The sequence below is a fragment of the Leucopleurus acutus genome (genome assembly GCF_964270905.1).
Source record: "Leucopleurus acutus genome assembly, chromosome: 12".
In the NCBI taxonomy this organism is placed as follows: Eukaryota; Metazoa; Chordata; class Mammalia; order Artiodactyla; family Delphinidae; genus Leucopleurus; species Leucopleurus acutus.
Window position 1 is genome coordinate 62,261,372 of NC_139154.1, and position 25,119 is coordinate 62,286,490.

At 44.5% G+C, this 25,119-nt stretch overlaps 1 protein-coding gene across 5 annotated transcripts in view; it reads right to left on the reverse strand.

Moving 5' to 3' along the window:
* THADA (THADA armadillo repeat containing) overlaps nt 1–25,119 on the reverse strand; it is a 312,415-nt gene that overhangs the window by 76,809 nt on the left and 210,487 nt on the right. For all 5 annotated transcript variants that reach the window (XM_082851642.1, XM_082851643.1, XM_082851644.1 and 2 more), the window contains one exon: nt 20,326–20,441. In XM_082851642.1, coding sequence (XP_082707768.1) covers nt 20,326–20,441 — 116 coding nt within the window. The remainder of the gene's footprint in view (nt 1–20,325; nt 20,442–25,119) is intronic.

A 25,119-nucleotide genomic window follows, 5' to 3' on the forward strand; every position in this document is an offset into this window, starting at 1 on the left:
GAGTTGTAATGAATGCTAAAAATGATGGACAGTCACCAATGGTGAGAACACACGAGCAAGTCAAGGAGAAAATGAAGTCCTAGTGCATATGGTGGAGGTTGGGGCTGTGAGTGTACGAAACAGAGAAAACTCTTATGCTCTGGCTCCAAAGAAAATTAACTGAAAACAGACGACAACCAATATCTGATCCCGGTTATTTGGAAACAAGGGGGTGGGGGGAATACGACACCATTTTCTGTTATCTTCCTCTGAACTGGACAAATTTAGGGGGAAAATCATTGGTTATGAATATCACTGATTTAGCATTTCGGAGGGGAATTGCACTCACATATGATAAACCATATTTACGGACTTAAAATAACCAGCTGAAAAAACAAACACGCGAAAAGCATTAACAAATGCTGCAACAGACATTCCTTTCCCGATAAATGAGATTTTTTTCTTTTTTCAATAAATGGAGCAGCTCTTTTTTACGCTTTGAACCACACGCTGGAAAAAGTAAGTGGGCTCCAATTTAGGGGGTCTAGATAAAAAAGAATGAAGACCTTCTTTTGAGTACAGCACCGAAAGTCCCCGGCTCTGAGCCTCAGTTCATATTGACCATGAAAAGGGCCCAAACCTCCTTGGTGCACTAAGAACTCAGGGCAAGCAGTAGAAACAGTAGGGACAGATCTGGGTTTGAATGCTGGCTTTGCCACTTAGTATCTCTGTGACCTGAATCAGATTCCTGAACGTGTACAACTGACACCCTAATCACCTCACCTCACGGTGAATCACTGTGAGCATTGATGTGGTACATTCCCTGCCCTGCTCCCCTGCCTCCGACCTACGATGAGGGAAGGGCACAAGTTCTGGTTAGTATATTTCCATCTGGCTTGATCCCTCAATCCATCCTTCTCACTCCCTGTAAATTAACAGTTTTACCATTTCCCTAAAGTTTATTCACACTCTGTCCTGAACTGCCCATATCCTAGGGATACGCATGATTTGCATGAAAAGCAAATCAGATACTTTTAAGTTAAAACTGTCTTGTTTCAAGGTCTCCCCATTGTTGACCTGCCTCACTTCTGTCCCACTGACTTGCTTCACCTACAGTATCTGCTTGCTCCCTGACATAACTACTAGTTTATGTGTATACCTCACATTTGGCCTAATTTCATACCTACGCCTGGCTATTTTAAAAAATTAGTTTTAAAAAACAGGTAACACATGCACATGGTATAAAAATAATTCAAACAGTACAAAAGGGTATGCAGTAAAAATAAAGTTCCTTTTCCATGCCCCCACCATCTACCCACATGTTCTATTCCCCTGAGGCAACCGCTATTACTACTTTCTACAGTATACCCTGCCAGACACATTCTATTCATTTACAAGCATCTATCTATAGCTACCCACTTGTTTATTTTTATATAAGTAGTGGTTTACTACATACTAAGTTCTGAGTATTACTTTTTTTCCTGCTAATATATTTTAGATATATCATTCTATTAAAAACAGAGATTGTTTAACTCTTTTTTTTTTTTTTTTTTTTGCGGTACGCGGGACTGTCACTGTTGTGGCCTCTCCCGTTGCGGAGCACAGGCTCCGGACACGCAGGCTCAGCGGCCATGGCTCACGGGCCCAGCCACTCTGCGGCATGTGGGATCTTCCCGGACCGGGGCACGAACCCGTGTCCCCTGCATCGGCAGGCGGACTCTCATCCACTGCGCCACCAGGGAAGCCCTTGCCTTATTTGTTAAATGGTTGTGAACTGCTCCATTTCATGGATGTACCTGTCCCCTACTGAAATAATTCAGATTGTTAAAGATACTTTGCTGAAAACAATGCTGCAATAAAGATATATGTAACTGAGTTTTATGCATATGAATGAGTACTCAAAAGAGAAATCCCTAAAAGCTGAATTGCTGGATCAAGATATTTGCACATTTAAAATTTTGCTTGATTTTGATAAGATGCTCACCAAAGAGACTGTACCTATTTATACTTTCACCAACAGTGTGTAAGAATCCCACCCACCAACAACCTGACCAACACAGTAATTAAACTTTTAGACCTTTGCCAAGCTAAGTGAAAAATAGTATCTCATTGTTTTAAGTCACAATTATTTTATTATAAGTGAGGTTAACCATCCCTTCATATGCTTCTCATATGAATTTCCTTTTCTGTGAACTGGAATCAAATCTCCTGTCCATTATGTTATTGGTCTTTTCCTTACTGATTTGTAGGAGCTCTTTGTATATTAAGGAAATCTGCCCTTTGTCACATGTGTTGCAAATATGTTTTTGCAATTTATCATCTGTCTTTTAACTTTATTTTTTTTTGCAATTCAAAAATGTTTAGTTTTATGCAGTCAAATATATTAATATTTTTATCTATGCCTTCTGGATTTTATGTCATGCTAACACTCTAACCCTTCTCCAAGATAAATATAGATTTCATTTTTAAATTTTCCCATATTTTCTTCTAGTACTTTACAGTTCCTTTTTTTGTTCCTGTTAACATTTTGATCTATTTGGAATTCCCCCTCCCCAAATGTTACCCCTATCTTTTGTCTCTATCCAATTTTCCCCAGGTCAGTCCATAACTTGACCTGTGAAGTTGAAAAGCCCACAGTCTATGAAAACTTCTTTAATGATATTTCCAGTTCTGGCATTTCCACTGTTTAACAGGTGGGATATCCTCCCCTCCCCACAGAGAAATGGTCACTCAAGAAAGAAAGCAAGAAAACCTAATGCCAGGGGTTAATGAATTATCAGACATGAAGCACAGGGCTGAATAATAAATGGTCTGCAGATAGCAGGTGGAAGGCCTCCTGAGCATCCAGCTTTGAGCTACGTGCTGGGAAGAGATGCACATGAAATGATTTCTGACCTCGGAGAGTTTTGTCTCATTATGGAGACAGAAACAAAGACAAACTTCAGGACAGGATGTAAGGAGTTAAGGGAAAGAACATATTAGGGTGGACTGGAGACATGGAAATGGGTTTATGAAGATGTAATTCCAAATGGACTGTGAACGATGGGAAGAATTTAGATAGACAAAGTTGACAAGGAAGGGGATTTTGAGAGGGGGCAACAGATGCAGGAAGAAATGAGTTTGGCTTGTCCAGGGACCTGGAGAGACCAGTCTGGGAAGACAGAGAATGTATTGAGAAGGTGGAAACAAGAGTGAGGCAAGCCAGGCTTTCAGGAGATGGGATACTCCGTGCTAACTGGTGCTCCTCGGTGTGCTCCTTGCTCCATTTGGCCTCATAGAGTCATAGCTTCTCACCCTAGATGTTTTTCTGCTGGTGAAGCCATACGGAACCATCAAGGGAAGTTTTTGGGAAACTGGTTTGACTTTCAAGTCTGGAGGAACTCAGGGGCCTCCCCTCCTACCCCTGACCCTACAGGGTTTCAAGCCTACTTTCCATGAGATTTTTAGCTAGGTTAATATATATTTTTAAAATTTCTAAATGAATAGGGAGGAAAGGCTGGCAATCTTTAAAGTCCCCTGCCAGGCTGAAGTGTTCTGCATCTTCTCTCTTTTTTTTTTTTTTTGTGGTACGCGGGCCGCTCACTGTTGTGGCCTCTCCCGTTGCGGAGCACAGGCTCCGGACACGCAGGCTCAGCGGCCATGGCTCACGGGCCCAGCCACTTCGCGGCATGTGGGATCTTCCCGGACCGGGTCACGAACCTGTGTCCCCTGCACCGGCAGGCGGACTCTCAACCACTGCGCCACCAGGGAAGCCCTGCATCTTCTCTTGACCTGGCACAGGCTGCCGACCTTGCAGGCCTCCTGGGACACCGCAGGGACCACTCTGACTGCTCCCATAACCGTGAGGCTCTAGGCCAAGTCTAACGTAGTCTAACGAGATCATGGGAGGCTCCCTCAAAGGCTGCTGCTCTTGATTCCAGGAAACAGAGAGGATCTGGAGCTACAAAGGAGTCCATCCATGGCTTCTCCTTTGAGACTGACTCGGAGAGAAATTCTGGCCTGGAGTCCACTGTTCGAGGCTCCACCCTCGAGGACAGCCGCAGCCTCAGCCTCAGAACATCGCCGTCTGGAATCAGAGTTGGGCTTCACTCTGAATTGGCTTCTAAGTCAGGAAAATAACGTTTTTTTCTCCTTCTTTTTCTCTCCCGATTACTTGATGTCTGTTCTGGCTTGGAAATGGTGCGCTGTGAGTTCAGGGCGAGCCAGAGGTTTGTTCTCGGTCTGTCAAGCCACTTTGATGATGGGAATAAAATCCTGGGAAAGAGCAAGCCAGCTGGACAGGAAACCAAGCCACAGGGTTTTGGTGGGTTTGGGGATTTTTTTTCTTCCCCCAAATGGAAAAATCCTGGCATGGGGCATGGTATAATAAAGACTTAGAGTGTTCGAAAAAAGTCAGGAGTGGTCAGGGTCTAACAGATGGGCTGAAAAACAGCATAATAGTGGTTTTAGAAGGAGTAGCAGGAATCAGGTACTACGAGGACTAAGTTTACATATATAAAATGAAATGAAGGGCTTGTTAAAATTCTTTCTTCCACTCTTTTTATCATTTGTCCCTTGACAAACACCCACCGGAGAACCTGATCTCTGAACTTCATTAAACCTCCTGCCCTCTCTCCTGGAAGTTGGGAGAGGCAGAAGGCAGGGCCGAGACAGGAAGGCTTCCCAGACTCATCCACAATGGCCCTAGTGTCTAGAGGACAGCAGGAGCTCTTGGGAAGTCTGTGATAAATTATTCACTTCTCCTGTCCCTTCCGGAATTCCAGTGGCTGCAGAGCTTTTTAACTGCAGCCCATTCATTCAGAAAACATTTACTAAGAGGAAACTGAGTGCCAGGAATAGTGCCAGGGTATGGAAATATGAAGATGAAATGCTTCAGTGACACAGTCACTGCCCTCAAGGAACTTAGAGTCCTGAATAGTGTTTTTCAAACTGTAGGTTATGACCCATTTTGTTAGTTATGAAATAAACTAGTAGGTGGTGACCAGCATAAGAGAAAGAAGGGAAGGAAGAAGAAGAGGAGGATGGAGGAAGGAGAGAGCTAGCTAGGGAAGGAGGGAGAGATGAAGAAAATATAGTCCCAGTACATTAAAGTAGTCAGGGTAAGCATCATTCCCTTAAATTCTTTGTTATACACAGGATTTCTATAAAATCCTTGCCCAGAAAGAATTTTTTTTTTTTCCAATACACAGGCCTCTCACTGTTGTGGCCTCTCCCGTTGCGGAGCACAGGCTCCGGAGGCACAGGCTTAGTGGCCATGGCTCACGGGCCCAGCCGCTCCGCTGCATGTGGGATCTTCCCAGACCGGGGCATGAACCCGTGTCCCCTGCATTGGCAGGCGGACTCTCAACCACTGCGCCACCAGGGAAGCCCCAGAAAGAATTTTTAATAAATTATCTTTGATATGATATAATTTACAAAATGTAATAATTTTAAGTAAAAATATTGATTTATTTAGTCTAACTCCTTTCTTTTTCTTTTCCAGGTTATAAGTCACCCTCTATTATACTGAATGGTATCAGTGGGGTATGCTTGATATCCAAAATGATGGTGGATATGTCGAATGCTAACATTCCCAAAATTGAATACTCGAATAAATCTTGAGTAGATTCTCTGTCTGTTGCACTTTTTTTTTTTGCAGACTGTTCATATGTTACATAGACAGTAAAATATCAAACTATACAAGATTTCATAGGTGTGTGTATGTGTGTATATATGTATATATATGTGTATATATACACACATATACACACACACACACAGTACAAAGTCATCTGTAAAATGTATTTCTTGTTGTGAGTGGCTGTCAGAAAACCTTGAAAGCCACTAGTTTAGTGACAGAAACACACAACCAATCATATGGTATGATGGGTGCCCAAAGGAAGGGTTGACAGAGTGAAAATTAAGGATGGGGAAGGGGGAAATGCCTAGGTGAGTCCAGAAGTGCCTTGGCAAAGCTGGAGGATGAGGGGGAGTCTGGGAGACAGACCGTGGACAGAATGACCCCAGCAGAGGAAGCACCATGTCCAAAGATGACAGCATGTGACATGTTTGAAGAATAACAAGAAGTGCAAAGAGGATGTGGAAGGGGAGGGACAGCAGGAAATGACAGCGGATGGGTGACATGCCCCAAATGGGAGTGCTGAGGAGTGACCTTTAAGAGCTCCAAAAGCTCCAAAGGGTTGAAGCGCTAGTGGCACCCCATCGATCCAAGTGGAAGGCTGGGATCCCTGCTCATTAGCATGAAGCCTTGGTGGGTTCCCTGGAAGAAACAGTTCACTTTGGACATACAAAACTCTTCCAGAAGAATTCACTGCCATACTCAGTGGGCTGAAAACAGCTGTTCTGGCTTTAGGCCACTAGCGTTTGTTAAGGTCTCTAAGTCCGGAGACCATATCTGGACTTCAACAGAGTCAGGGTCTAAGGTCACTCCAGTCTCCAGGGAATTACTCCCGCAGAATCCTGATTAGACTCATGGCTTAACTTTATGAATCTAGAAACCTTTACTAAGCACCATGGGGGACATCCTACTTGGAACAGAAATGGAGGGAGGGGATAAGGTTCTGGCCTTGAAGAGCTTATGGCTGCGCCCGTGTGCGGTGTGTGTGTGTGGGGGGGGGGTATGTGGAGAAAAACAAAACACACAAAAAACAGTTTTAGAGAATGTCATGGAGGAGGGGTCTGGAGACATGGAAGGATTTGGCTAGTGAATGGAAAGAAGGAATTCCAGGCAGGAGAGTTCACTGGAGCAAAGATACAAAGGTGGGAACATGCTTGCCACATGCCGGGAAGAATGAAGACCAGAAAATTAAATAGGTGCAGCTGGCCAGCTTGATGGCTTAGAATGACTCTGGGTCGTGAGTCCTGGCAGGGCCCCATCACAGCCCATTGTGGGCTCTTCCTCTAATCTGGGCTCCTACGTGGGCTCACTCCTACACAGGTCACTTCTGGTCTCCACCACAATGAGTACAAAGCACGAGCAGCCTCTCACTGTGGAGCCAGCAGTGGAGTTAATGAAGCAATATCCCGGGGACCACCACCGGGCCTGAAATAGGCTGCAAAGAAGAAAACCCGAAAAAAGAGAGGGAAAGTAGGTGAGAAGGCAGGTGAGAAGCCGGGCCGGGGGTTGGGGGAGAAGAGAAGGTAAAGAGAGCGGAAAAGTAGTAGAAGAGGGAGGAGGGAAATAGTCTATAACGTGTTCCCACGCCCTGCCACGGCCCCCCACTGGACACATGTCTAGCCACGCCGTGTCCTGTATTTAAAACTCACTTCAAAGCCTGTCCTCTAGGAAACCTTCCCTGACTAACCATTAGAGAACAGCCTCTGAGGACAGTCTGAATGGCTGACCTGACGGGCTATTTTTTTGACCTTCCTCTGGTCTCCCAGAGATCCCGCTGGCCATCTTTGTAGTCCTCGGCAGTTTGAGACTCTGCGACAGGGCAGCCGTCTGCAGACCAGACGCCGCCTCTCCCTACATTTGGTTTTAAAAGGAAGAGCTGCTGTGGTTAGGAGGCAGGAGGTACTTCTCTGAGGCAGGCTACATTAAGTCATATAAATGTGGAAGTGTAAATTAAATAAAAAGAACCCCTCTCTCCCTTCTGACTTCCATTTTCACCACAGCTCCCAGCCAAGCAAACATCATACGGCATTCCTGGAGAAACAATAAGGGATTTGTTTAAACCAAGATGCCAAACGGTCATGAATTGCAGAATATATATTTTTAAACAAGTTATTTTCCCTCGCTGTAACATCCAGAATTCAGATCTGCATGAGGGGCCAGCTGGCAGCAGCACGCAGGCCCCGACTGGCTACCCGGGACTGCTCGTTTACCTTGCCCTCCCCTGGGGGAGGGGAGGCGGGTGACGGCAGAGCTGCTTTTTTATGGTTATGTTCCAACTTCCATCCAGCCATTCTTGGTCTGGAGTTTTGCAAGTGTTTATACTCACACCCACATGTATAAGCTGCCCCAGAGCCCTCCTACTTGGATTTTCCTTTTAAAGTGAAGCCATCTTCGTGCCCTGCTCTGGTGGTTGACCAATTCGTAAGGAATTCTTACCAAGTCGTCATGCACAGAGCAAGAGACCATGAGCTGTGAGTCTGTCCAGAAAGGGACCAAATGTCCAGCCATGTGCTACAGAGCACATGGGGCCGCCCCTGGAAAGGCTGATTTTGTCCCTGGGGGACGGAATCTGAAAACAGGGGGCCATAATCACTTTACCAAGGTTCTGGGTTGGTACTCCGCAAAGGCCCAGGCAGTCTGCACAAGGCCCTGGGGCACTTCTTAGGTCAAGGTCGAAGCCACAGCCGCCTCTGCTTCCCTGGGAGTGCCGCTGCTCAAGAGGAACCCCACAAGCTCAATGCCAAGGCTTTGCCTTTCCCTCCATGAAAGCTCACCTGCCTTTTCAGAGGACTCCCAGGGAGCCTCCCACACCCCCAGAGGCCCTCACGTTTTTCCATCTTTCTATTAGGCATCTTTTTCTCATTAATGTCCTAACACTCAAGTTATGTGTACAGAATGAGGAAAAAGGGACCTTGTGTGGGGCTTGGGATTTGTTCAAAGCCTGAAGAAACCGTTTTAGAGGGTGTATGTTTTTTATTCCTTTTATGAGAGATGCATGTTTCCCCCCTTCTGTGACTTGTTTAAAAGTAAAGTTTAATATGCTGCCACAGGAATTGCTGGTTAATAACTTAATAAGCAATGTGCTAGGAATTATGGGAGAAAAGTATTATCCAAGAAAACTTTTATTGTACAGTTTGGGGCTTGGAGGATATATAGCTTCGGTTATTATATAAAATGCTAACAGAAGTCCCCTTTCTTTTCAACCTTACTTTCTCCCTAGAATTATTAGAAAAGGATATATTAAGTGAGGTGAATGAACACTTCTAGAAGCTGCGTGAGAAGTCTGCATGTAGATCACAGGTGAGAATTTCTAACAGTACAGTCAGAACTCTGCTAATGTGAACCTGGCAAAGCACACACTTGGAAATTAGCCTTGGCAATAATAATATCAACGGCATTTTATTAAAAGTTTTATCTTCGGGCTTCCCTGGTGGCGCAGTGGTTGAGAGTCCGCCTGCCGATGCAGGGGACACGGGTTTGTGCCCCGGTCCGGGAGGATCCCACATGCCGCAGAGCGGCTGGGCCCGTGAGCCACGGCTGCTGAGCCTGCGTGTCCGGACCCTGTGCTCCGCAACGGGAGAGGCCACATCAGTGAGAGGCCCGCGTACCGCAAAAAAAGAAAAAAAAAAAAGTTTTATCTTCAAAAAATATTTTATCTTTAAAAGATTCTTAAGAGAGAAGAAAAGTAGGCATTATTATTCTCATTTTTATAAATCAACAAGGTAGCTCATATAGCTCAAGTGATCTATCCAAGATCGGGGCAAAAACCAAGAATAGAACCAAGGTTTTCTAGACAAATTGTATCCGTGTGTCCCAAACACAATCAGATGAAAAGTGAGACCCTGTGCCAAACAATTAGGGTATTTCGGTTTGCAGCCACGCACTCTGGTGCTGTGTCCTGGTCACCAGTGTGGTGAAGAGCAAGGCTCTGAGCACAGCTGCTTCAACATGGCTGATGATGCAGACAAAGACTTAGCTATCTGACAATAAATATTCCCTATATTTGCTTAGCTCTTTTGTACCTGCATACCCATTACTCACCATGTCCTTCCCCACCCTCACCTATTGCACATTTTGGAGCTTCCAACTTTATAGACAAAAACTGAAGCCCAAAGAAGTTCGAGGCCACACATCACTGGTTAGTAGTTGAGCAGGTGCCAGAACCCAGACCTACTACCCGCGAGTGCACCCTGCCTCCCTCAACCTCAGGGAGGTGCGTTCACAGCTAGAGTCTTTTCCACTCACCCAGTGCCTCTCCAAGTGACCCTCCCTGTGGTCACCCAGGAACACAGGGCCTTTGGGCTGGTGAGGGTCCCTTCCGGCTCAAGGGGGAATAAGCTCCCGAACGTGCGTGGGAAGCTATTTCCAGAGGCCTGCAGGACAGTCCAGTCGCTGAGGAAACCTGGGCATCACTGGCAGCTGAGGGGAAGGACGACAATGAGGCTTCGGAGGGTCTCTCTCAAGTCCGCTCCCTTGGCCCATTCACGTGAGACCTGCCCACGTGCCCCACAAGCCTTCCTAGGGTCAGCCCGAAGCTGGCCACAAAGGACAAACGCACCAAGGCTAAGTCAGCTCAGTATGAGGACAGAGAAGCAGGAAGTCAAGTGAGGCTTCAACAAGTGCTCCTGCCAGGTCTGTGTGCTGCCTGAAAGCCTGCCCCCAAGTTACTGACTTGAGTTAAAGGCATTGCCTCCAGAAGATCACTACTGAAAAACAGTTGTACTACCCAGAAAAATTAACTTATTTACACATTAGCACTTGGTAACATGTGAGCATGATTTGTTGGTCATACCAAGTGGCAGTCAGCCAGCTGAGAGTGGATTTCTGAGGAAAGGGGAATCTAGAATAGCAAAGTTTTGATGGCAATAAGGTCTAGTGCATGGTGCCCTATCCAAGGAGGGCAGCTCAAGGGCCTGGGGTTGTGGTATTTTCTGTGAGGATGATCAGGCTGCAGCAGAGGAAGCGAGAGAATCAAGAGGCAGGAAACAAATTTGCTATTTCTTGAATACATCCCTAATTTGGGCTATCTTCGGAGCCAGACACATCTGTCAAGTAGGAAGAAGTCACTTGCCCCCTTGTGTCTATTTTCCTGTCTACAGATAGTGGTTTGGATTAGATCCCTGTTTTGAAATAGGGAGTCAGGGTGCTCTCTGGAGTCCCTTTTGGGGCTCCCAATGGCTGAGAAGCTATGTGGGTGGGCCTCCAGGCCCCCATCTCAACTTGCAACGTATTTGCCATCTCTATTATCTTGAACATCTTGAACTTCCACTTAAGCTTCTGTTTGAAGAAAGGATTCCACTGGATTAGACGATCTCTAAATTCCCTTTCCTGCTATAAACGCTGTGGTTCTACGGTCTTCTTAGCAACGTTGAACAGACAATAGCCATGAAGTCTAAAATGCACACAAGCAGCACCTCTATTCCCAACTCTAGCTGCCCAGGCAGGCCACAGGGGCCTCCAAGTGCCAGACGGAGCTGGTGGACTGCTACTAGGGAGCTTTTGTTAACCTCCCCGAGGGGCTGGAGATTTTGTCCATCACTGAGAGAGGCTGGAGAGATTTAACACACCCCTCAGTGTATCTCATGAGCATGGAGACAGCAGCCTATTTACCAGTGTAAGCCTGAGCTTACTGACTTCCTCTTAACTCTTGGATCAGATCCAAATTCCTCTGGCTGACATTTAAGGCCTGCCACAACTGGTCTCTTATCAAATCTTGCACTGCTCTCCAAACACACCACGTCTTCTCCAGCTCTAATCCCCCACTGGCCCACATGCAAATGCCTTCTCCAACAGTGTGCCACTGTACATACTGTCCACCATCTTGATATGCTCTTTTCTCACCACTTTTGGCATTTCCAAATCACACCCATGCTCTAAGACCCTGCTCAAATACCTAACTCCCCTAGAAAGCCTTCCCTGGCTATCCCAGTCCACATTCTTTTTTGAATTCGTATACTTATTATATGTACTACAGAGTTAGAATTCTACATGAATGTCATTGTTGGTTGTTTCACATCGATAAGCTCTTTTCAACTAGACTGGATCATAGCTAAACTTTGACAATAATACAGACTTAATTATATATGCCTAGGTGGTCCCCATGATGCTGAGCACTGTACTAAGATTCCTTCCTTTGTACTTGGGCAATGAGACCTTCACAACTTACTTAGCAACATAGGCTCTATACCACTATAACTTCACTTATTCTCCAATCTATGAAAATTAACCTTATCTAACAATTAAATCTCACCTAGTCTTTAAAGACTTCTCCCTTCTCCAAGACATCCTTGACATTCCAACCCCCACTAGCTGGCTCCTGTGATACAGTCTGACCTCAGTCCAGCACTTACTAAATTCTTACTTCTTTACAGTTACTTAAATCCACACCTGTCTTATTCACTTGGTTTTTGAAATAGGGACAATATCATTCATCTCTATGTTCCCCACTGTGCCTATGACACTGCTTTGTACTGTCTGTGAATCTGAATTGGCTTGGATTCATTGGGAATGGCTCAGTGAAGGTAACCAAGGTGTTGATTTACCCAAAAGATGAAGCATGTCACATGCTAAGAAAAAAAAAAAAAAAAACCCCACTATATTAGAGTTTTACATAATACTGTGAAAATGTGTTGAGGCCATTTAAAGCCTGCATCCCTTGCAAGCCGGGCAATGACAACACTGCCCAAATCTTCCAACAACAATACCCCAGGAAGCCAACAGCTACAAGTGGAGCAAGACAGATATTTCTGAGCCCTTTATCAAACTAATTACTACCTCTAGGTTAGGTCTGCAGATTTCTATATTTAAAAGTAGAAAGTTGGGGGTTGAATTCTTGATGTGCAGTTGCATAAACAAACTATCTTTATTTCTCACCGCAATATGAAGAAGCTTTGATCTTGGGCAACTTATTCAAAGGCACAGTTTAATATACTGATCATTTCTGACTGCTTTTACCTGACTAGTTTCCATAAGCTTGGTCTGTCAACAAGAAGTATATCCTATATTCTCAAGCTTCACTTCTTAAACAGCTTATTCTTTTAAGACGTAACATATTTTTAAACGGAATATCCAATGAAGAAAATGTTTTGCACCTTGTCCATTGCTTTGGGTTGAAATGTGCTAACTTAATGTCTCTCTCTGTTTTTAAAAATACAAACAGGATCTCATCCCGAGATATCATGACCTTGAACATTCCTGAGAAGTCTGAAAGGGAAGTGAACAAATGTCAACAAGCTTGGGTCTAAAATACACCAACTTCATTTCTCTCATCATTCAAATATGTGTGAGGCTCAAAGAGACTTTGAATAGGCTGAGCTGGGGGATTAAAGAGGGGTCCTGATGAGAATCTCCCTCCCCAATAAAATCTGGGGGTTGAAAGAAAAGCAATTAAAAAGGGGGCAGGGGAGTACTGGGGAAACTTTTATTTTGAAAAAAAGAAAAAGAGCGTAGAAGAAACAAACCCAAAGAAAACCCAACCCCCAGCAATGCCTGGAAACTTGCTATGTAAGTAACCATCCCTGTTAAGGCTTGCTTCCCTTAAAGTTTTGGCAGGGACCACAAATGATAGCCTTAAAATGCCACATGATCATCTGAATATTTTAACAACCCACCCCGACTGGATTAATTTCAGCAGCATGGGAATGAAACGCAACCTGCAGCTGTGGCAAAGGGCTGGGGCCCCTCGGAGCAGTTGTGAAAGAAGGACCTCTTGCCTGGGGAGAGGACTGGTCTAGAAGGCACGAGGGATTTGGGAAGGGCTAAGGGACAGTGGGAAAATGGAATCAGACCTAAGTCCCAGGATTCCTGCCTGGGAAGTGGAGTCTCTCGTGTGAATAAATCTGGTGGTTAGAAAATAACTGCTGTCTTCAGCTGTAAAGCAAAACAGAACCCTAAACCAGGACTTCTGCAGCTAGCCACAGAACCCGCTGTGGCAGAACTGGGATTGCCACACAAAAGCCAGCCCTAGCTTTGTCTCTATAAGCATATTTTCCTTATGTATTTAAATCCCAGGCCTTCCAGGTTCACACCACCTCAGCTTAGTGGCGGGACCAGTAAGAAGTAGAGAAAATGGGGAGAGCACATGAGAGTATGGCTAACGGGGTGGACAGGGAAGGCAGTACTAGGGAGATGCAGAAGCACACGGAGGAGTGACAAGGGGGCGCCAGGAGCACTGATGGGGAAGCTGGATAGGAAGTGCACGGATCATACAGCTAACACTTTTTGCAAATAAGAATTAACTTGGGGTAACAAATCATTAGATCCAGCACAAAGAGGAGGTCTTCAACAAACATAAGCTCCCTCCATCATCTCTTCCCTCCATCAGCACTGTTTTATTCAAAAATTTATTTCCCAAGGTTGATTTCCTAGTAACCTTGGGACCTGTTCTTGTATTCTTGAGAGGCTGTTTTTCTCACCAGAATATCAGACTGTTATTTTTCAAAATGATAAATATTCACTGCATGCCAACAAAGCCTGGGTCCTACCCCAGGCACTGAGTCCACTGGGATGGCTGCCCGGACAAGGGAGTGTGGACTTCCCGTAGAGAGCACTGGGGCCATGCGGTCCCCCTCGGTGCAGGTCATCCCAGGTGGATGGAGGAAGGATTCTGGGCTGACCCCTTCAGGAGCCTCACCCTCTCCCACGGCTCCAAGCTCCAGACACAAGCCCTGAGAATGAGGGTGTGAAGATGGGAGTATTTCAACGGGCGGGGTGGAGCTGGGTGCTCACAGGGGCTGACTCTCTGACCCTTGGCCCTCAAATACTGTCTCAGAACCAGCAGCATCGGAATCACCTTGAAGCCTGTCAGAAAAGCAGGATCTCAGCCTCCACCCCAGACCTACTGAAGGAAAGTCTTCACTTTAAGGGGCCCCCAGGTGATTCATGAGCAGATCTGAGAAGCACTGTTCTAGAAAATGCTTCAGTTATCACCATTCAAAGCCCTGACGTAAAAACACTGGATAGATGGAAGCAATGTGGTCCAGCGGAAAGAACCCAATGAGGAGCAGGGAGTTAAGCTCTCCACAAACGTTAGCTGTTGTCAGGTAGTTGTTACACCCTGGTCAGCTGTGTGAAAATGGGCAAATCCCCCAACCTCTCTGGGCTGAACTTTCCCATATGCATGGGGATGGGAGTGGACTACAACAAACTTTATGATTCTTTCCAGTTCTAAAGTTCTAGATCTATGATTCTATTTGACGAGACTGTTTTGTCGCCCTCTCTACACTAAAGTAGGGGTTTTAATAAGCAGTTGCTGTATTTAATATAGCCTGGCATACAGCAGGGCTTAATAAATATTTGTTGAATGAATGGGAAATAAACTTGAGTGGCCAGTAATGGAACAATGGTAAGGTAAACTTAATGCCTGATTATTCAGGTGACAAAAATATGCTACCTTTAACAAGTGATGTTTTCAAAGATATTTTTCTTATTACAAAACCAGGCAAAAAGCAATTTACTTTTGGCAACGCGTAGACAGTAAAAGTAGAAAGCAAAGCAAAAAAGAAAAAATTATTATAAGAAGTCAGGACGATAACCTTAGAGGAATGATAGAGTACAAAGAGTTTTTTTAATGTTTGTTATTAAAAAAATTTTTAAATTGTGATAAAATATGCATAATATAAAATTTACCATCTTAACCATTTTAAGTGTGCAGTTTAGGAGTGTTAAGCACATTCACATGGGTGTACCACCAATTTCCAGAACTCTTTTCATACTGTAAAACTAAAACTCTATTAGTTGAACACTAACTATTTCCCTTTCCCCAGCCCCTGGTAACCACCATTCTACTTTCTGAGTCTTTGAATCTGACTACCCCAGGAACCTCACATAAGTGCAATCATGTAGCATCTGTCTTTCCGTCATTGGCTTATTTCACTTTGCATAATGTGCTCAAGGTTCATCCATGTGGTGCTGTGTGTTAGAATTTCCCTCATTTTTAAGGCTTAATAATATTCTATTGTCCATATATACCACATTTGTTTATCCATTCATCCATCAATGGACACTGGGTTACTTCTACTTCTTGGCTATTGTGAATAATGCAACTAGAACATGTACAAATATCTCTTCAAGATTCTGCTTTCAATTAATTTGGGTCTATACCCAGAAGTGGAATTGCTAGATCATATGGTAATTCTATTTTTAATTTTTTTGAGGAAACACCATACTATTTTCCATAGCAGCTACACCATAAAGAGTTTTCAATAAGAGCAAATGCTTTCACGATACTGTTAAATGGAAAAAGTAAGCTACAGCTTACACATATACAGCATAATCTCAACTACATTAAAAAAGCATATGAAGAAAGATGAAGTAAATAACATGAAAGTGTTAACCAATAACAGTGGGTTCCACTAGATGTTGGTAAGAGTAGACTTATATTCTCTTCTTTTCCCTAATTTTCTATGATGAGCACAAACTACACTGACAGTCAAGAAAAAAATGTGAAAAAAATTCAGTAGGACACATTTTTCTTCTTGGTCATCACATCATCCATTGCATGGAATCTGACAGTCCATTAAGTTTACCACATTTACTAAAAGGACACACACATACACACACACACACACACACACACACACACACACACACACACACACAGAGGTTTTTCTTTTTATAACCAAAGGAGACGCTAGATAACTGAATTGATTTCTGAAAAATTTTAAGCCCAAAATAACAGTAATTCCAACTCTCAATCAAAGTAAATAAATCTTTTCTCCTCTTTCTCTTACTTGACAGGGCTTTTTAAAAGTCCTTCCTATTCAGGTGGGACCTGTGATCCAGCTGGGACAGAAGAGCTGGAATCTGTACATAGCAAGGGCAGCAGACAGGGCCTCGAGCGGGGCTGCACTGACCTCCTCTCCCACAGTCAGCCTCGCCAGGCCACCAGCTGACCCCTAGTTTCACTCAGTTTCTGGCCTGGGTCAGCTTAGTTCTCCTTCAGTAGTTGGTAAACTGCCTTTGCACCAGGAGAGAGACAGTAAACTGGATTGAGGAGAGAGGGATGGAGGAAAAAGGGGAAGGAAGGGACTTGAAGGATTAACCAGCTGATTTCCATAAAGGCTTTGACATCTTGGAATGAAAAGCGGCCTGTAAGAGCAGAAGCCCAGTCCCCTACTCGGGCCATGTTGCCAGCTGGCCATTCATCACCAAAAATTCCCCAACAAATCCATGGCTATTGCTTAATCACCTCATATAAATCCCTACTAATCTTGCAAAGTCAAAACACAAATATATGACAAAAGTCTTTATTTTATATGCCCTCAATTTCGGGGTTAAAATTTTAAAAACGGAACTGGTCATCCAATGGCTCCAATGTACTTTTTTTTTAAACCCCTTTTTGGAGAATAAATAAATTACATCCTCACTAATGTTTTTGTACACACTGGACTGAATAAACTCAAGCTAATGATCAACATAAATTGAAGAAGGAAAAAGGTGTTAGTGCTAAAATTTAAACCAACTTTTTTTTTTTTTTGCAATAACACTGACATTTCAAGCTATACTAAGAAGATACAGAAAATCCTTAGTAGGCACAAAAGAACATTTATTCCTCTTTCTTTCGTAAATTTCTATGGACATAAGGGAGCGTCTTCAGCAGCCAAATTTGGAATGCTCTGCATTGTAATGGTTTTCAGGGGAAAAGAATGTGAGAATGTAAGTCAGGGGTTGGCTTTGAGAAGGGCCCACTAGGACCCATAAGTGGCTCATCTGAGCATGGGGCTCCCGGTGCAGACAAACACCTTCTGGGACAACACTCTCTGAGGACCTCAAGGGCAGGGCAGGCGTGCAACAGGCTGAGGCTTCATCACTTATATCTGATTCTATACCTTCCTATTCAGGAAACTCAAAGTTATCCTGCCAGTGACGTGGATAATCCAGAAAAACTGACACGTGACTTTGGGATACATTGTGTTCTGGCCATGTGTTTTCCTTTCAAACTCTATTCCAGGCTCTGAACACATCCTGCTTAATATGGTAAAAGTGAACTGGGGAGCAAGAGGAAGCCTGGTGTTAACAGACCACCCACGGAGTGTAAAGTTCACACTTGGATAATAAAGAGTTGACTGTACTGGAAACATAAAAGTGGCTTTCCTGGACTCTGGGCAAAGAAGGTGGAAACCCAGTGAATTTCAGTGATTCATGCCTTTGTTTTCTAGGGCTGGAAAATCATGGAGGAAAATCAGAGAATGGGGGGGGAGGGTGGATGCAGACAATAATGAAAAGACTGATTAGAAAACTGCAATTTTCTTAGTGCAATTAGAAGACCAGGAGGACTTCTCCAGCTGAAGAGGGGGCTGATGGCAGCTTTGTCATCCATCACAGGGAACTGCACAACATGAAGGCCCATTCAGATGGCTGGCCTATTACTCTATCTCCTCCTTCCCAGCCAACAAGCAGGAATTGACTCAGGAAGCCAACAGATGATGAATTTCTATAAGACCCATCAAGGGGTAGCAAACTAAGGGGGCAGAAATTCCTTCCTTATAGAACTTTAAGAACAGGAGATTCAGATTCTGTCTTGGGGCAGTCCTGGCTGGAAGCAGGGGTTTCAATAGGATCGTTTCCCTGACTTCCTGATCCCCAGAAATAATAGCTACGAGGACCAGGCCTACTAATTGGTAAACAGATGAGAGTACAAATATGATCACAATTCTTTGTTCTCTCAAAAAAGCCATCTTGGGAAGTTCTCTAAAAGCCACACAGAAGCCAAATGATACTAGGCTCAGGGGAGCAGTTTATGGTCAATGAACTCCTGTTCTCTAAATAAAAGAGAGAAAACAAAAATCTTACTAAAAATGAGAGGCTAACCATTAACCATCACTTTACTGGCATTTCAGATACTAGAGAATTTCCCCATCACTATCTCTGGCCAAAGATACAGGTGTTTAGACAAACATGGAGACTCACATCTCTACCCACTGAGGAATTCTTCACTGGGTTGCTTTCCTTTCACCAAGCAGCCTCCACATATCTCCTCAGCCCCATTCTCTGCTACACATACCTTATACTTTAGGTTTCAGAAGAGCTAACTTCTTTCTAGTTCTCCACACTCACCATGTCATTTCATATTGCTATGTTTTTGCCTATGACATTCCCTGAGCCTGGAACACCCCGCCCTACCCTGGCCACTTGGCAAAATTCCCAACTCTTGAAGGCATCCACCCTCCAAATGCCGGGCTACTCCTGTACCTACTACATACATTTGTTATCATACTCACCATATTCGATGAAAATTATTTATTTACACATCTTCTCACCTCCTGGATGGGAGCTCCTTGAAGCCAGGACTAATTCTTTCTACACCTTTGCATCCCTACATCTCCTAACACAGCGGCTATCGTGTAGTCTATGCTCGCTCACAAGACTTTGTTGAATTACACTGATTTGTGGGTCTCACATTAACCATTGCTTGTCTTGCCATATAAGATGGGAGACCAACAAAAGTGAACAAAAGCACATTTTTTGAAAAATAAAAAAGAGGCTGTTATGTTAGACAACCAACATACTAATTATTAATCAAAGGCAATATACCACAGCATGGAATGTGGTAGCCTATGGGCCTCTGCTGGACCCCCCTTCTCCCAGAATCACAGGGGATGTAGCAGTGGGTGGGAGGCCCTTGCAGTAACACAGATTTTGAACAGAGTGTTACAGAGAGGACTCCTTGTGTATTCGAGAGAAATTGAGAAATTCTTTTTGCTCCATCTTTCACATGGTAAATGTTCTAAGTTTCAGAAAAAACTAACGATGGCAAGGATGAATAAAAGAAAAAAAAACGTATCCACTCTCCTTTGCCTTGCTTATTCAATCTTCTCTACTACCTACCCAAAAAGGCAATTTGCATGTCGTTTTCTTATTCACCTGCTCTGGGCCCCTCTGCAGCTGCTCAAGTCTAACATCAATCTCTCATCTCTGAGCTGCAATGGTACCTGATAGTTTGTACCACATGATTTAGTCAATTACTGCCTTTCATTGTTAGGATATCTAACACAGGGCTGGGCACATAGCAGGTATTCATAAAAACAAGCTGATTGGTGGACAGATAAAAAGCCATATTACATGCCCCCCAGCCACACAGCAGTTTTAGAAAAATTGTCAAGAAAATATTTTTCTTTCTTTACCACAACCCAAAGTTCAAAAAGATAAATACTCCTGGGCTTCCCTGGTGGCTCAGTGGTTGAGAGTCCGCCTGCTGATGCAGGGGACATGGGTTTGTGCCCCGGTCCAGGAAGATCCCACATGCCGCGGAGCGGCTGGGCCCGTGAGCCATGGCCGCTGAGCCTGTGCATCCGGAGCCTGTGCTCCGCAACGGGAGAGGCCGCAACAGTGAGAGGCCCGTGTACCGCAAAAAAAAAAAAAAAAAACGAGATAAATACTCCAATAAGTTTAGAAAACTCATGCCAGTGACTTTTAAAACTCCCACAACGAGGGGCTTCCCTGGTGGCACAGTGGTTGAGAGTCCGCCTGCCGATGCAGGGGACACGGGCTCGTGCCCCGGTCCGGGAGGATCCCACATGCCATGGAGCTGCTGGACCTGTGAGCCATGGCCGCTGAGCCTGTGTGTCCGGAGCCTGCGCTCCACAACGGGAGAGGCCACAACAGTGAGAGGCCCGCGTACCGCAAAAAAAAAAACAAAAAAACAAAAAACTCCCACAACTAGAAACAGCATTTCTCCAATGTATTCCTAACCCCTGATAACTCCATGCTCACGTGGGGCTTTAACATACCTCTTGGCCAGCCAGATTTTGGCTTTAGTACAAACAGCGACGTCAGCCAGCTCCTGCTGAAAGTATGTATTCATTCTGTATTTGGAGTCTGAGAAGGCTTGCAACAAATGAAAAACCTAAACCAAAAAAAGAGAAAAAGCAATATCCTGCTGTGAAAATATATTTTTCCTAAATGTCCAGTTCCTCCCTTTTAGGTTTCCTTAAAACATTCCCCTCAAAGAAAACAGACACCTGCAAAATGTGGCTCTGGTCTCTTTGCAGAAAAATCATGTTGGTCTTGGAGGACGCAGCAGGTGGTGAAAAACCAACGTCTTTCATCTGTACCTGTGTTCTGGGTTCCTCGCACAAGTCCAAAAAATGAAGATTACTCTGTGACCAGTCATTAGATGCCAAGAGCTTATTAGTTACAAACAACCTATAAATTGATTTTAGCAAAGAAATGCAAACATCTTTCTCTATCTTAGCAGTCTCATATGGAAAAAAAAAAGTACTTTTTAAAGTCAAAATCTTACTACACAGGAAAAATCAAATGTCTGTGAGTCTAATCTGGTTTGGGGTTTATCACAACATGCTTGGCTAAAGAAGCAGGCCGCAATGATGCTTGCCTTCGCAAACAGTGGACAGTGATATCTGTAAACTATTTAGGTTTTTTAGATCTTCCCTGAGATGTCAGGAGCCGAGGGAGCACTGCAGACACACCCCACTTTCTTATTCTTGCATGACATTATATATCAGAATTAAGCAGAGAAAGACAAATCCTGTTGTATCTCTCCAGCAGCCTATATTTAGAATGAAGGCCACAATTCCAGCAAGCACGTGCCATAGGCCGTGTGTGTGTGTGTGTGTGTGTGTGTGTGTGTGTGTGTGTGCGCGCGCGCGTGCGCGTGCATTGGCACGTGCACGTAAGTGTATCTTGGGTTCACTCAGTGATGACATCAACAAGGCCTTTGTGAGAAGTACAAACCTGCAGCAGAGAACAAAAGTGGACAAGGGCGTAAATGGGATCCACTGACCTTAGCCAGTGTCAAGGGAAAAGACATGTCAGAGAAATCCTTCAGTGCCCTTATCAAGGGGAGGAGGAGGGTGGAGCAAAGCAAGCACAGATAAACACATCAAGAACTTGGAAAGTCTATTTTAATCATCAGTTTGTTTTCTTTCCCTATTGTATCCTTTACCAGAGCGGCACATGATTCTACCTAAGTAACAAGATTCAACTTTTTCTTCTCTCTTTCCTGTCAGTGAGGGACTTGAGAGTTAAATACAGAAGGAAGCAATGAGGAAAACCAAGAGGCCAAGATAAGAGATCCAGAGTCATCAGACTCTAAATGGGTATGAGCTGGCAGGTTTTCCCGGGTCAGAGATCTGCTATATGCTGAGCACCTGTGGTTTAGAGAGTCAAAGGAAATTTTGATTACTTATTTTATGTAACTGCTATTAAAAATTTTTTTCTTCCTAAATGGAAGTAATTGTACAGGAGAAGGCACACAAGTCCCCATGTGGAGACTGCAAATGCTTTCTCTAATAATTGATCTGTTATTTCAGAAGCAACCGATCAACCATCACTACTTCACCGCACTCCCCACAGGGACTCACACCGCCCGTCGTGAAGTCTGGAGCAATGAGTCTGGCCGGGGCTTCTGTTCTTATGCGATGACTGCCAGAGTGAAAAGACTACCTCCCTCTGCCCGAATCCCCAGCATCCTGAAAGAGCTGGCAAAGCCACTGGGCCTAGCTTTACTTCTCTCCACAGCTGCACAAAACCAACCACCAGGGCTTTTCATGGTGTCACAGGATTCTAATTAATCAGCAGACACCAGCAAAATACATGACTTTGGAATTTACTTGTAAAGGAAGCCGTGAGATTTTCAAACGCCTCTCATTTAGAAGCAATCACTTCAAAAATAACTCCTGATGGATGTTTAAACTTAGTCCTATATTTGCTCACCTTACTTGGCAAAAACAAGGCTGTTTTTGAAACGCTTGGTAGCTCTGGTTTATGAAAATCGGCCTACAAGTCCATCAATTCTGTCACCTTGGGCACAAACCAGACAACAATTGTGATCCTGGTTATTCACCAGGAACGGAGAGCGATCTATTTACATGGAACAAATGGAGGGGGAGGTACGCTTAGAAGAACCTCGGTGGAAATAAGCACGTAGGAGAGACAGAGTAATACGAGTGAAGGACAGGGTCAGAGAAGACAAGCAAAACAGGGGGCAGGGGAGGAGAAGGAGCAGAGAAGCCAGAGGGAGGGGAGAGGAGAAAAAAGGCTTATGAGCAAATGTATGAAACAGGTTCCTATGTTTTTTGTTTTTTTTATAAATTTATTTTATTTATTTTATTTTTGGCTGCATTGGGTCTTCGTTGCAGCGAGTGGGCTTTCTCTAGTTGTGGCGAGCGGGGGCCACCCTTCGCCGCAGTGCACAGGCTTCTTACTGCGGTGGCTTCTCTTGTTGTAGAGCATGGGCTCTAGGCACGCGGGCTCAGTAGTTGTGGCTCGTGGGCTCTAGAGCGCAGGCTCAGTAGTTGTGGCACACGGGCCCAGTTGCTCCGCGGCATGTGGGATCCTCCCGAACCAGGGCTCAAACCTGTGTCCCCTGCATTGGCAGGCGGATTCTTAACCACTGTGCCACCAGGGAAGCCCCAGGTTACTATGTTTGAGATAACTTTTTCCTTCAAGATAATTAATGAAAATATTTGAAAATATGATTACCCTCATATGGCATTACGAGTGCTGGGTTTGGGACTTCCCTGGCAGTCCAGTGGATGAGACTCTGTGCTTCCACTGCAGGGGGCACAGGTTCAATCCCTGGTCGGGGAACTAAGATCCCACAAGCCCCATGGGGTGGCCAAAAAAAAAAAAAAAAAAAGAGTGCTGGCTTTAATTCTCTCAAGAAAAATGAGGCCATCCTTTGCATTCAGTCCAGAAGTGAGGCCAGGCCCCTGGAACTCTGGTCCAAGGTCAGATCCGGGAGCTCCAGGCAGCTCCCAGGAAGGATCATTTGTCCATCAGCTCTGAAAGGACAGCAGGGGTGAGGCAGCTCATCCTCCTCCCGTCCTTTCCTAAAGTTCTGGTCCAGAAGAACTTCTGGGCAAAGAGTGTGGTCAAGCCCAGGCCTGGGATAACTTGGAAACAGCCTATAATACAGGACTGTATCAAACCAAACACAGAGAAACTGAAGCTGCCAGACCTGAGGATGATGACTAACTGAGAACAGGAGAACTCTGAGGAGTTTAGTGTCACTTTAGGTGTCTCAAATTTGCAACAAGATTCCAACATTCCGTCCAAAAATATTTATTAAACAACTATTATTACCAGGCACTGTCCTAGGGGCTGCAGCAGAGAACACATAGAATCCCTGCTTTCCTGCAGCTTACATTCTAGTTGCAGATAAACAGAAAACCAATCATTTCCCAGATGCTGCCTGGTTGGGATTTATAACCTGCACGATAGCATCGCCATCACTTTGCTCTTATGCGTGGCCTCACCCTTCACCACATCCAGTGCACAGCAGGAATTCAACAAGCATTTGCTGAACTGATGTCGATATTGGATGCCCCTTCCTGTATTAACTCTGCCTTTAAGACACGTGCCCATGGGTCTGGTGAGTTGCTGTTGGTGCCAACCCCATGTTAGGAGCGGAAACACAGAGCTGAATAATACGCACTCCTCACTTCAGTGGATTCCTAACCCTAGTAGATTCCTAATCCAGTGGGGAAGGCAGGGAGGCTGGACCAGTAGTAAGAATGTAGCCCTGTGGGCGGGGCAAGGAGCACAGCCTTCGGAGCCAGGAGGACTTGGGTGGAAACCCAGTTCCTAGCTGTGGGGCTTTGGGCCACTTGTTCACCTCGGTTTCCTCGCAGTAAAGAGTGTAATAATGTCTACCTATCTGACAGGACTGTAGAGAGATTTTAAAGAATATATATGTAGAGTACTTGGCACACGCTCGGCACCTGATCCAAATGCTAGTTCTCTTTCTGTCTCCTCCCTCCCTTCCAGCCCCCATTCCAAAAATAAACAGAGATGGCTTTGCAGGAATATCATATTTGCAAATATGAGATTCATATTTGGCCTTGAAAAGAATCTTGCCAGAATTGGGGAAAGAATATGCAAGCAGAGGAAAGTGAATTATTAAAAAGTGTTAAAGAGTATTAAAACATTGGTATTGCCAACAACAAAAAAATGAACCTTAAGGTAAACTATGGACTTTAGTTAATAATAATGTGTCAATATGGGTTCATTAATTGTAACAAACATACCACTCTAATGCATGCTATTAATAAGCCAACTGGGGAGAGGGGCTGGGGAAGAGAGGAATAACATGGAAACTCTTTGTACTCACTTTTTCTATAAATCCGAAATTGTTCTAAAAAAACCCGTTAAGTAAAAAAAACTATTGGGACTGCTCAGGGGACAGCAAATAGTTGCGTGTAACAATATCACAGCCAGGGTGTGCGTAGGGTAGCAGGAGACACAGCTGGAGATGGGTCAAGTCAGACAAAGAAGGATCTCAAAGGCAGCATCGAGGGATGTGCATTCTGTTCTGGAGACAGCAAAGACCTCCTCAGACAGAGCTCTTATGTGATCAGATCTGTAATGCGGAAAGAAAAGGCCAGGGGCAGTGAGGCGGCTGGACCAGAAGGGGCAGGGTGAGTGAGACTACTGCCAGTCTAGACAAAAGGTGACGTTTGAAACTGGAGCCTGGAAACCAAGAAGAGCTCGTGGACCAAAAGTGGCTGCAGATGTTTCATCCGGCCTACACAGTATTTTGAAATCATCATTTATGAATTGGG